Source organism: Hyperolius riggenbachi, chromosome 4, assembly GCF_040937935.1.
Source record: "Hyperolius riggenbachi isolate aHypRig1 chromosome 4, aHypRig1.pri, whole genome shotgun sequence".
In the NCBI taxonomy this organism is placed as follows: Eukaryota; Metazoa; Chordata; class Amphibia; order Anura; family Hyperoliidae; genus Hyperolius; species Hyperolius riggenbachi.
The window spans coordinates 5,626,638-5,639,153 of NC_090649.1; the positions used below are offsets into that span (position 1 = coordinate 5,626,638).

Consider the following 12,516-nt stretch of genomic DNA (forward strand, 5'->3'; position numbering starts at 1 on the left):
CCTCATGCAAGGCCTGGGTTGTTGTGTCTCACAAAGCGTGGCCTTCTCCTCCTGCGCCTCCTCCTGTTCCATCACGTGTGCTGCTGCTGGGTTAGCGTTGCCGCGTGGTCCCTGTTTATTGAACCACTTATCTTTATTACATTTATGACTGCATGGTGGTACAAAGCATGCTATCCGCACGCTTCTTGTCCTCATGCAAGGCCTGGGTTGTTGTGTCTCAAAGCGTGGCCTTCTCCTCCTGCGCCACCCTCCTCCTGTTCCATCACGTGTGCTGCTGCTGGGTTAGCATTACCGGTCCCTTTTCCTGGAACCTCTTATATGTATTACATTTATGACTGCATGCCGACAAAAAGCATGTTACCTGTGCAAAGAAAACAGACATTTCCCGCATTTAAAAGACAGTTTTCCCTTTGAAACTTTAAAATCGATTTTCTCAAAAACTATAAGCTCTTTTTGCTAAATTTTTTTTCCCTCTTGTACCCACTCCCAAGGTGCACATACCCTGTAAATTTGGGGTATGTAGCATGTAAGGAGGCTTTACAAACCACAAAAGTTCGGGTCCCCATTGACTTCCATTATGTTCGGAGTTCGGGTCGAACACCCGAACATCGCGGCCATGTTCGGCCTGTTCGGCCCGAACCCGAACATCTAGATGTTCGCCCAACACTAATGAGCAGCACTGAATTTTACCACCCCAGCAATGACACCCTTCTCATGGACTAACTCGTACTTGTTTTGCCGGGTCTCTGTAAACCGCATTTTATACCTTGATTGTATGTATAACCTTGTGCTGTGTTGTATAAACATTTGCTCCCGCTCTGTCTGTCACCCATTGTTACAATGTATGTATCCCTATTTATTCTCCAGCGCTGCGTAATATGTTGGCGCTTTATAAATACAATAAATAATAATAATAAATAATAATTATGGTTTTGCCGTAATTATGGGCCAATTTCTGCAATTGCAACCTTGAAATCATCATTCATGATCTGCCGCGATTACGGATGGTGATCTTGAATACATCCATAATTGCATCCATGTTTGGCCCGTAATTCCAGGTTATGAACCATAATGGTGAGCTGTAATCGTAACGGCATTTCGTAAGGAAATGCCATTTTGTGTAATATTTTTGTTTTTTTTTATGTTCAGAGTGTGAAAACTATAAAAAAAATGACATGGGTCCCCCTCCCAAGCCTCTGTAACTCCTTGTCCCCCATGCAGGCTGGGATAGCCAGAATGCGGAGTCCCGGCCACCTGGGGCTTTGCACCCTGAGCTATACCAGCCCGCATGATCCATGGTATGGGGGGTATCTGGGGGAGAAGGGCAGCCAAGCCTCTCCCTATCCCTAGAGCCATGGACAAGGGGCTCTTCCCCATCTCTGGTACCCCAGGAAGTGGTGGGGGTGATGATGCCCTGGGGTGGTCATGGTGGCATCTGGTAAGAAGGGGACCCCCAGATGTCAGCTCCCCTCCCAGGAGAAATTAGTATAGGGTACATAGAATCCCTTGTGGAAATGGGTAAGGGGTATTATGTACCCCTAAACTCATTTCACCTGGGGAGGGGGCTGATATCTGGGGGACACCTTCTTAAAAGGGACTCTCATGCCACCATGAACCCCCCCCCCCAGGGATTCGTCACACCCACCTCCTCCTGGGTAGAGATGAGCGTAATGACTTAATTACGATTTCGTGAAATTTCGCATAATTAGTGTAATTACGATTATGGCCATAAGTACATAATCGTAATGAAGAAGGATTTCTGCGTAAGCGTAATTTTCACGTAATTTTTGCATTACAGTGGGTATCGCAAAATTACGTTTGCCTTGCATGCAACCGTTTATAAGCGTATTTACATAACGTAATTTCTCGATAGTTCATATTACTGTAAGCATTAATTTTCGCGTCGTTTTCGCATTACGCATATAAAATTCGCCATGTAGTGATATTTCGCATCAAAATTCACCATGCAGACGAAAACGCGAAAAAAAATATGCCAAATTTCGTGAAAATTAAGCGAACCCGAAATTAGAAATTACGTTATGAACGAAACGTGAAATTACGCGTTGAAAATTACGCTTACGGTATTTTCAATTACAATTTTAATGGCAATTCCGCTGCCATAATTTCGCATCGTAATAGCAAATTTCGCATGCGTAATTATAGTAATGAGAAATTTCGGCTCAACGGTGGGGGAGAGCCCCTTGTACATGGATTAAACAAGGACTCCGGGGGGGAGGCTTGGCCGCCCCTCTCCTCCAGAGCCACCCCATACCATGGACCATGCGGGCTGGTATAGCTCAGGGTGCGAAGCCCCAGTTGGCCGGGGCTCTGCATTCTGGCTATCCCAGCCTGCCTGGGGGACAAGGGGTTACAGAGGCTCGGGAGGAGGGACCCCACGTCATTTTTTATTAATTTCCCACACTCTGAAAATAAAAAAGAAAAAAAACAGATACATTTGGTTGAGGTGTGCTTATTTTCACACTATATTGTATGTCGGAACAGTAACTATATTCATAATGTTTACCTAATTAACAGCTTCATTACTGGATGAAAGCCCAAAGACAAGCGACTGGAAATCTGGTTTTTGATAAAAATGGAGAACTAGTATCCCCATTCTACATTGGGAATTGGAGAATATATAATAACGGCATAAAGCATAATTACCTTATTGGTCAGACAGAGGAAGGGTTGTCTCATCGGAAATTACACCTCAATCCAACATTCATTCTGTGGAAGAATGCCGCTAATAAGGTTATAGCCACTTTTTACATTTTTTTTTTTGCATTTAAAATGTTGGTTAATGGGGATTGGGGAAGTGAAAATTGCATAGTAGATATGATAGTGGGATGGAGGTGTGAGGAAGATGTGGTCCTGCTCACATAGGAGATATGATGGTGGGATGGAGGTGTGAGGAAGATGTGGTCCTGCTCACATATGAGATATGATGGTGGGATGGAGGTGTGGGGAAGATGTAGTCCTGCTCACATAGGAGATATGATGGTGGGATGGAGGTGTGGGGAAGATGTGGTCCTGCAAACATATAAGATATGATGGTGGGATGGAGGTGTGAGGAAGATGTGGTCCTGCTCACATAGGAGATATGATGGTGGGATGGAGGTGTGGGGAAGATGTGGTCCTGCTCACATAGGAGATATGATGGTGGGATGGAGGTGTGAGGAAGATGTGGTCCTGCTCACAGAGGAGATATGATGGTGGGATGGAGGTGTGAGGAAGATGTGGTCCTGCTCACATAGGAGATATAATGGTGGGATGGAGGTGTGAGGAAGATGTGGTCCTGCTCACATAGGAGATATGATGGTGGTGAGATGTAGGTGTGAGGAAGATGTGGTCCTGCTCACATAGGAGATATGATGGTGGGATGGAGGTGTGGGGAAGATGTGGTCCTGATCACATAGTAGATATGATAGTGGGATGGAGGTGTGAGGAAGATGTGGTCCTGCTCACATAGGAGATATGATGGTGGGATGGAGGTGTGAGGAAGATGTGGTCCTGCTCACATATGAGATATGATGGTGGGATGGAGGTGTGGGGAAGATGTAGTCCTGCTCACATAGGAGATATGATGGTGGGATGGAGGTGTGGGGAAGATGTGGTCCTGCAAACATATAAGATATGATGGTGGGATGGAGGTGTGAGGAAGATGTGGTCCTGCTCACATAGGAGATATGATGGTGGGATGGAGGTGTGGGGAAGATGTGGTCCTGCTCACATAGGAGATATGATGGTGGGATGGAGGTGTGAGGAAGATGTGGTCCTGCTCACAGAGGAGATATGATGGTGGGATGGAGGTGTGAGGAAGATGTGGTCCTGCTCACATAGGAGATATAATGGTGGGATGGAGGTGTGAGGAAGATGTGGTCCTGCTCACATAGGAGATATGATGGTGGTGAGATGTAGGTGTGAGGAAGATGTGGTCCTGCTCACATAGGAGATATGATGGTGGGATGGAGGTGTGGGGAAGATGTGGTCCTGCTCACATAGGAGATCAGTGGTGCTCAGCAGAGCTCGAATATTCGAGTAGCTCGAATATTCGAGCTCTTTTTCAGCTATTCGAGCTCGGTATTCGAGCTCCGAATAGCTGGAGCTATTCGAATGGGCTATCCGAGTACACTCGAATAGCCCATTCACTATTCGAGCTATTCGAGCAACTCGGCGCTATTCGAGCTCGGTACCGAGCTCGAATAGCGTCATAGCCCAGATTGATGTCCTTAGAGCCAATCAGAGGGCTCCCAGGCCCTCTGACGGCAGCCAATCACAGAGGGGGACCCTGGCCAGCCCCTACCCTATAAATAGCGGCCGCCATGTTCCGTTTCTCCATGCTTGCCTGAGACTTGTACAGAGAGAGAGTTGCTCCTTTGTGCTTTGGCTTAGCAAGTGCTCTATTGTGATCATTTACCTAGCGTTTTTGCTCACCTACACCTGCCATATACACCTATATTGTTGTTAGTTAGATAGACATTGTATTTTAGTTAGTAGCTTGTGTGTTACATTAGAGACAGGCAGCTGCTGCAAGCTTACAGGTTTAGGCCTCAGGGGGGCCTTGCCTCTGTGGGCAGCTGTCCTCTGTTTATTTCTCTCATCTATGCCAGTATTTCTGCTGTCCTTTACTAATAGTATTGTAGTTATACTGTACCAGGAGTAGGACACTCACTGACTGTCACTGTTTATAGGCTACTAGCTAGCTCCTGCGTGTGTGCACTCACTCACTGTCTGTGTGTACACACACTCTATTTCCTTCTGATTACTGATAGATTATTGTTAGTTAGTTGTACTTACTTACTACTTACTCTTACTGTACCCGTAGGGACACTCACTGTCACTGTTCATATAGGCTACTAGCTCCTGCGTGTGCGCACTGCACTCACTGTCTGAGTGTACACACACAACACACACTCTATTTCCTTCTGATCGCTGATTGATTATCGTAATTAGTTAGTTCTACTTACTGTTACTACTTACTCTTACTGTACTAGGAGTCTAGGACACTCAGTCACTGTCCATAGGCTACTAGCTCCTGCGTGCGTGCACTCACTGTCTGAGTGTACACACACCCACACTCCATTTCCTTCTGATCGCTGATTGATTATTGTAATTAGTTAGTTCTACTTACTGTTACTACTTACTCTTACTGTACTAGGAGTCTAGGACACTCAGTCACTGTCCATAGGCTACTAGCTCCTGCGTGCGTGCACTCACTGTCTGAGTGTACACACACCCACACTCCATTTCCTTCTGATCGCTGATTGATTATCGTAATTAGTTAGTTGTACTTACTGTTACTACTTACTCTTACTGTACTAGGAGTCTAGGACACTCAGTCACTGTGTTCATAGGCTACTAGCTCCTGCGTGCGTGCACTCACTGTCTGAGTGTACACACACCCACACTCCATTTCCTTCTGATCGCTGATTGATTATTGTAATTAGTTAGTTCTACTTACTGTTACTACTTACTCTTACTGTACTAGGAGTCTAGGACACTCAGTCACTGTGTTCATAGGCTACTAGCTCCTGCGTGCGTGCACTCACTGTCTGAGTGTACACACACCACCCACACTCCATTTCCTTCTGATCGCTGATTGATTATTGTAATTAGTTAGTTCTACTTACTGTTACTACTTACTCTTACTGTACTAGGAGTCTAGGACACTCAGTCACTGTGTTCATAGGCTACTAGCTCCTGCGTGCGTGCACTCACTGTCTGAGTGTACACACACTAAATTTACTTGTGATTACTACTGATTATTGTAACTGCTAGTTGTACTTCCTGACTGTTACTACTTACTTACTGTACTAGGGGACACTCACTCAGTCACCTCACCAACCAACCCACTCCATTAAAGTACCCCACTTTTCACCCGCCCTTTTACAAAACTTTTGTCTATACGCCCAAAACATTTAAGATGTCTGGAAGTGGCAGCCAGCGCGGTTTGGGCAAGGGGAAGGGCAGCAAGGGAATCAGGAGGAGAGGGAGCAGCATTGTGGCAAGCCGCGGCCGCGGGCGCGCCACCATGCACAGTTCCGCAGCAGCAGCAGCAGCGTCAGTGGCTAACATTCCTCCCATAGCCACTGGCCGTGGACGCCTTGGGCGCCGCCCAGCAGGAGCATCTGCAACTCACGCTGCAGAGACACAGCAGCAGCAGCGTGTAGCACCTGCTCCCATTTTCCTCCAGCCGGGTCGGAAACGTCCCATTGAGGAAAAGGATGCAGACACTGTGGTGCAACTCATGACGGAGGATGAGCAGCCCGCCATCAGCTCTGCATCCGAGGCCTCCACCCTCACCACCACCACCACCCCTGTTCGCAGCAGCCGCCCAGCAGGGTCTGGGGAGGAGGCCAGTTCACCGTCACTCGCCGACCTGTCATTCAGCAGTCTTTTGACCCCAGGCATCATGAGTAAATTGTCTGCTGTTGTTGGCGATCTTGAGGAGGAGATGCTGATGGGCACTTTGGGGGATGAGGGATTGGACAGCAAGACTGTGGCGACAGTCAAGCAGCCCATCCATGCATCAGGAGAGGAGTTTGGGGGGTCCTCATCCCAGCAGGACATGTTTCAGGAGGGGGAGGATGATGATGACCCGGTGACAGACAGAGACTGGGTGCCACCACCTCCAGGGGATGTCGTCCTCAGCAGCTCTGAGGAGGAGGAGGAGGATGCGCTTGTGGGCCTTGCAAGGAGGCGCATCATTGCAAGCATTGGCAGCGTCCCACAGCCTGCTGGTGTCTCAGGCTCAGCAGCAGCAGCAGCAGCATCAGCCAGTACCACCCCCAGCCGCACCCAAGCCCCCCCCCCCAACCACCACAGGGAGACAGGCAGCAGCGCTTCCATGCCGTAGGGGGAAGTTTCTGTCACCAATCTGGCGGTTTTTCACCATGCCCACTGTGTACAGCAAGTACGCCACTTGCAACCACTGTCAGCGGAAGTTGAGCAGAGGTGCAGACCCCTTAAAGTTCAGCACCAGCTCGCTCATCAACCACCTTGCGGCTAAACATTTCCACCAGCATGAGGAGTTCCAGAGGCTGAAGGCATCTGCTGCTGGCAGTGGCACCACACCCATCACTGCACAGCCTTCAGCAGCAGCAACAGCAGCCACCCGCCCTCCTGCTCCTCCAGCAGCACCAGCAGGAGTGCGGAAATGCACTGCTCCTCCCCCCTCTGCAACTCCTGCCGCCGACACTGAGGCCTGTTCTGGCAGCCAGTCCTCAGTGGCCTCCTCTGCTGTATCTGCTGATTCCCGTGTCAGCAAAAGGCCACGCCAGAGCCTTTTGAGCGAGTCCTTCCAGGGGGTGGTTAGGGCTCTGCCTCCCAGCAGCCGTCGCGTGCGGCAGCTGAACGGCTTGCTGGCACGGGCCATGTGCTCCCAACTCCTGCCGTACACGCTCGTGCAGGAGGGGAGCGACATTCGTGCGCTGCTTGCTTGCGCAGCCCCAGACTGGCAGCTCCCCAGCAGACACTTCTTTGCCCGCAAGGCCATTCCTGCACTGCACCGCTTTGTGATGGCCAATGTGGAGCGAGGGCTGGAGCACGCGGTTGGTGAAAGGGTCCACGTCACCATGGACTCCTGGAGCAGCCGCTTCGGGACAGGCCGCTACCTGTCCTTCACTGTCCACTGGGTCAGCTTGGTGGAAGGGGGTGAGGATGGGAGAGCAGCAGCGGGCACAGCAGCAGCAGCAACACAGTGGGTGGTGCCACCCCGCAGGCTCAGGGGAACTGCAGCAGGTTCCTCCGATCCTCTGCCATCCTCCGGCACACCTGGCCAAACCCCCCGCCTCAGCAGCAGCGTGAAGGCCCGCCACTGCCAAGCGCTGCTGCACTTGGTCAGCCTTGGGAAGACCAAGCTGACGGCAACCCATGTGTTGGCCAAACTCCAGGAGCAGGAGAGGATTTGGCTGACCCCCAGAGGCCTCAGAGTCGGAGAGGTGGTGGCCGACAATGGGGCCAATCTGGTTGCCGCAATAGACAGGGGAAACCTGACCCACATCCCCTGTCTTGCCCACGTGCTGAACCTGGTGGTGCAGAAGTTCCTGCGCACCTACCAGGGGATGGGCGAACTGCTGGAAACGGCAAGGAATGTTGTGCGTCACTTCCGGCGCTCGGCTGCAGCCTGTGCGAGCCTGGAAGACGTGCAAAAGGAGCTGGATCTGCCACGCCATCGGCTGATCCTTGACGTTCCGACTCGCTGGAACTCCACCCTGGCGATGTTGGAGCGTCTGGTTGAACAGAGGCGCGCTGTCAAACAGTACCTTGCCCTGGCCACTGTTTCCGCAGCTCAGAGAAGGGACAAGACCAGCAACTTCCCGTCCATCGTCCCCGATGATGACTGGAGGCACATGCAGCAGGTGTGCTTAGTGCTGGCTCCCTTCCTGCAGGCCACAAACATGGTGAGCAGGGACCATGCTATGGTCTGCGAGTGGGTGCCCCTGGTTTCTCTGCTGAACAGGGCCCTCGATGCTTTGCTGGAACAGGGAGCGGCAGCCTTGGACCAGCAGGAGCGGCAACCAGCTGCGCAGTCCACCTCTGAGGGGGAGGAGGAGGAGGACTTGGTGGAGGTCCCTGACCTGGCTGCTGATGAGGGGGATCAGCACAGCGCAGCTGAGTTGGTGCGGGGGTGGAGAGAGGATGAGGCGGCAGAGGAGGAGGATGAGGACAGCACTGACGTCGATGTGCCAGCAGACGTGGCCCGCCTCTTCCCAATGGCAGCGCACATGCTGACGTGCCTGCGCAGGGACCCCAGGGTGATCCAGATGAAGCAGAGGGAGGACATCTGGATCAGCATGATGTTGGACCCACGCCTCAAGGGGAAGTTGAGCCAGTTCCTGCCGCCTGCAGGAGGAGACCCAGCGCAACAAATAAGGAGCTTGCAGCAGGCCCTTGTTGAGCGCTTGGAGGAAGCCTTCCCCCAGCCTTCCACCCCCACTGTCCAGCAGCCAGCACAGAGGCAGCAGCAGGTGCCTGCATCCAGCAGCAGCAAGCGCCCCACAGACCTGCTGTCTCTCAGCCACGAGCTCTACAGGACTGTAGAGGCTCCGGCAGCAGTGACTAGAGAGGAGATGCATGCAGCAGCATCCTCCTCCGGTCACAGCCAGCGCCTGACCTGCATGGTGGCTGACTACATGGGGTCGTACAGCGGGCTTGACAGCGATGCCCCTGTTGATCCCATGGAGTATTGGGTCAAGCGCATGGAGATCTGGAGCGAGCTGGCGCAGTACGCCCTGGAAGTGCTGTCCTGCCCCCCTTCCAGCGTGCTGTCCGAGCGCTGCTTCAGTGCAGCTGGTGGCGTGGTCACCGAGAAACGCTCACGTCTGTCTCACAAGTCTGTGGACAGACTGACGTTTCTCAAGATGAACCAGGCGTGGGTGGAAGGCGAGTTCCTGGCCCCTGTTGTCGGCGAGAGGGGGACATGAACTGGCTGCCGGAACCATCGTTAATGTGCCTTACCACCCTTTACCACCTCCTGGCTCCTGCTCACTAAGCCAGCCTGGTTCACTTTGACTATTACGTCGCCTGCAGCCACACATTTTACACCTACAGTGGGCTGCTGTGTACTGCCCTTCTGCTGTCTGTCTGTGTTTCCCACTGCCAGGGTACACAGAATTACCTTCTTCTGCTGCCACTCTGCCACCAGCTATTACGTCAAACAATAGCTATATTGGTTGCAAAACCAAAAACCAAAAAACCATAAAAAAAAAAAAAAAGGTTTAATTTTTCTGAGGTGCCCGGGTTGAAAACTGTGTTGTCCCAGTTGTGTATTGGACACAATGTGGGCTGCACGACCGCTGTCTGGGACCTCCTGTTGTGTTTATTTACAGCCCTGGTATCACCGCTAGGTACCAGGGCTATTATGTCACGCTGCCTACCTGCTGCCACACTCACACTGCTCCTCCATACCTCCTCCTGCTGCTGCTGCTGCTGTCTGTCTGTGTTTCCCACTGCCAGGGTACACAGATGATTTACCTTCTGCTGCCACTCTGCCACCAGCTATTACGTCAAACAATAGCTGCTCGCCTACTCCTCCATTCCTCCTCCTGCTGCTGCTGTCTGTCTGTGTTTCCCACTGCCAGGGTACACAGATGATTTACCTTCTGCTGCCACCAGCTATTACGTCAAACAATAGCTATATTGGTTGCAAAACCAAAAACCAAAAAACCATAAAAAAAAAAAAAAAGGTTTAATTTTTCTGAGGTGCCCGGGTTGAAAACTGTGTTGTCCCAGTTGTGTATTGGACACAATGTGGGCTGCACGACCGCTGTCTGGGACCTCCTGTTGTGTTTATTTACAGCCCTGGTATCACCGCTAGGTACCAGGGCTATTATGTCACGCTGCCTACCTGCTGCCACACTCACACTGCTCCTCCATACCTCCTCCTGCTGCTGCTGCTGCTGTCTGTCTGTGTTTCCCACTGCCAGGGTACACAGATGATTTACCTTCTGCTGCCACTCTGCCACCAGCTATTACGTCAAACAATAGCTGCTCGCCTACTCCTCCATTCCTCCTCCTGCTGCTGCTGTCTGTCTGTGTTTCCCACTGCCAGGGTACACAGATGATTTACCTTCTGCTGCCACTCTGCCACCAGCTATTACGTCAAACAATAGCTGCTCGCCTACTCCTCCATTCCTCCTCCTGCTGCTGCTGTCTGTCTGTGTTTCCCACTGCCAGGGTACACAGAATTACCTTCTGCTGCCACTCTGCCACCAGCTATTACGTCAAACAATAGCTATATTGGTTGCAAAACCAAAACCAAACAAACCATTAAAAAAAAAAAAAAAGGTTTAATTTTTCTGAGGTGCCCGGGTTGAAAACTGTGTTGTCCCAGTTGTGTATTGGACACAATGTGGGCTGCACGACCGCTGTCTGGGACCTCCTGTTGTGTTTATTTACAGCCCTGGTATCACCGCTAGGTACCAGGGCTATTATGTCACGGCGAGCTGCCTGCCTCATTGACTGCCTGCTGCCACACACTCATCCTCCTCCTCCTGCTGCTGAATTTACCTCCTGCTGTCTTTGTGTTTCCACTGCCAGGGAGCACATACAATGGCGCTTCCAACATGCGTGCGCCCACCAGCTATTTGTTACGCTCAAAAATAGCTGCATTTCTTTAAAAAAAAAATTGAAAAGAGAAATACGTGAAGAAGAAGAAGACGATATTGAAAAGGAAGGAGAAGATGAAGATGAAGAAGAAGATGAAGAAGAAGAAGAAGATGAAGAAGAAGATGAAGAAGATGATGAAGAAGAAGATGAAGAAGAAGATGAAGAAGATGAAGAAGAAGATGAAGAAGAAGAAGAAGAAGAAGAAGAAGAAGAAGAAGAAGAAGAAGAAGAAGAAGAAGAAGAAGAAGAAGAAGAAGAAGAAGAAGAAGAAGAAGAAGAAGAAGAAGAAGAAGAAGAAGAAGAAGAAGAAGATATAGAAGAAGAAGAAGAAGATATAGAAGAAGAAGAAGAAGAAGAAGATATAGAAGAAGAAGAAGAAGATATAGAAGAAGAAGAAGAAGAAGATATAGAAGAAGAAGAAGAAGAAGAAGATATAGAAGAAGAAGAAGAAGATATAGAAGAAGAAGAAGAAGAAGAAGATATAGAAGAAGAAGAAGAAGATATAGAAGAAGAAGAAGAAGAAGAAGAAGATATAGAAGAAGAAGAAGAAGAAGAAGATATAGAAGAAGAAGAAGAAGATATAGAAGAAGAAGAAGAAGAAGAAGATATAGAAGAAGAAGAAGAAGAAGAAGAAGATATAGAAGAAGAAGAAGAAGAAGAAGATATAGAAGAAGAAGAAGAAGATATAGAAGAAGAAGAAGAAGAAGAAGAAGAAGATATAGAAGAAGAAGAAGAAGAAGAAGAAGATATAGAAGAAGAAGAAGAAGAAGAAGAAGATATAGAAGAAGAAGAAGAAGAAGAAGAAGATATAGAAGAAGAAGAAGAAGAAGATATAGAAGAAGAAGAAGAAGAAGAAGATATAGAAGAAGAAGAAGAAGAAGAAGAAGAAGATATAGAAGAAGAAGAAGAAGAAGAAGAAGATATAGAAGAAGAAGAAGAAGAAGATATAGAAGAAGAAGAAGAAGAAGAAGATATAGAAGAAGAAGAAGAAGATATAGAAGAAGAAGAAGAAGATATAGAAGAAGAAGAAGAAGAAGAAGATATAGAAGAAGAAGAAGAAGATATAGAAGAAGAAGAAGAAGAAGAAGATATAGAAGAAGAAGAAGAAGATATAGAAGAAGAAGAAGAAGAAGAAGATATAGAAGAAGAAGAAGAAGAAGAAGATATAGAAGAAGAAGAAGAAGATATAGAAGAAGAAGAAGAAGAAGAAGATATAGAAGAAGAAGAAGAAGAAGAAGATATAGAAGAAGAAGAAGAAGATATAGAAGAAGAAGAAGAAGAAGAAGAAGATATAGAAGAAGAAGAAGAAGAAGAAGAAGATATAGAAGAAGAAGAAGAAGAAGAAGAAGAAGAAGAAGATATAGAAGAAGAAGAAGAAGAAGAAGAAGAAGATATAGAAGAAGAAGA

The 12,516-nt window shown here is 48.9% G+C and overlaps 1 protein-coding gene across 1 annotated transcript in view; it reads left to right on the forward strand.

The window, feature by feature from the left end:
- LOC137571083 (vomeronasal type-2 receptor 26-like) overlaps positions 1 to 12,516 on the forward strand; it is a 193,548-nt gene that overhangs the window by 150,876 nt on the left and 30,156 nt on the right. Inside the window, exon 6 of the mRNA XM_068279765.1 lies at positions 2,536 to 2,751. Coding sequence (XP_068135866.1) covers positions 2,536 to 2,751 — 216 coding nt within the window. The remainder of the gene's footprint in view (positions 1 to 2,535; positions 2,752 to 12,516) is intronic.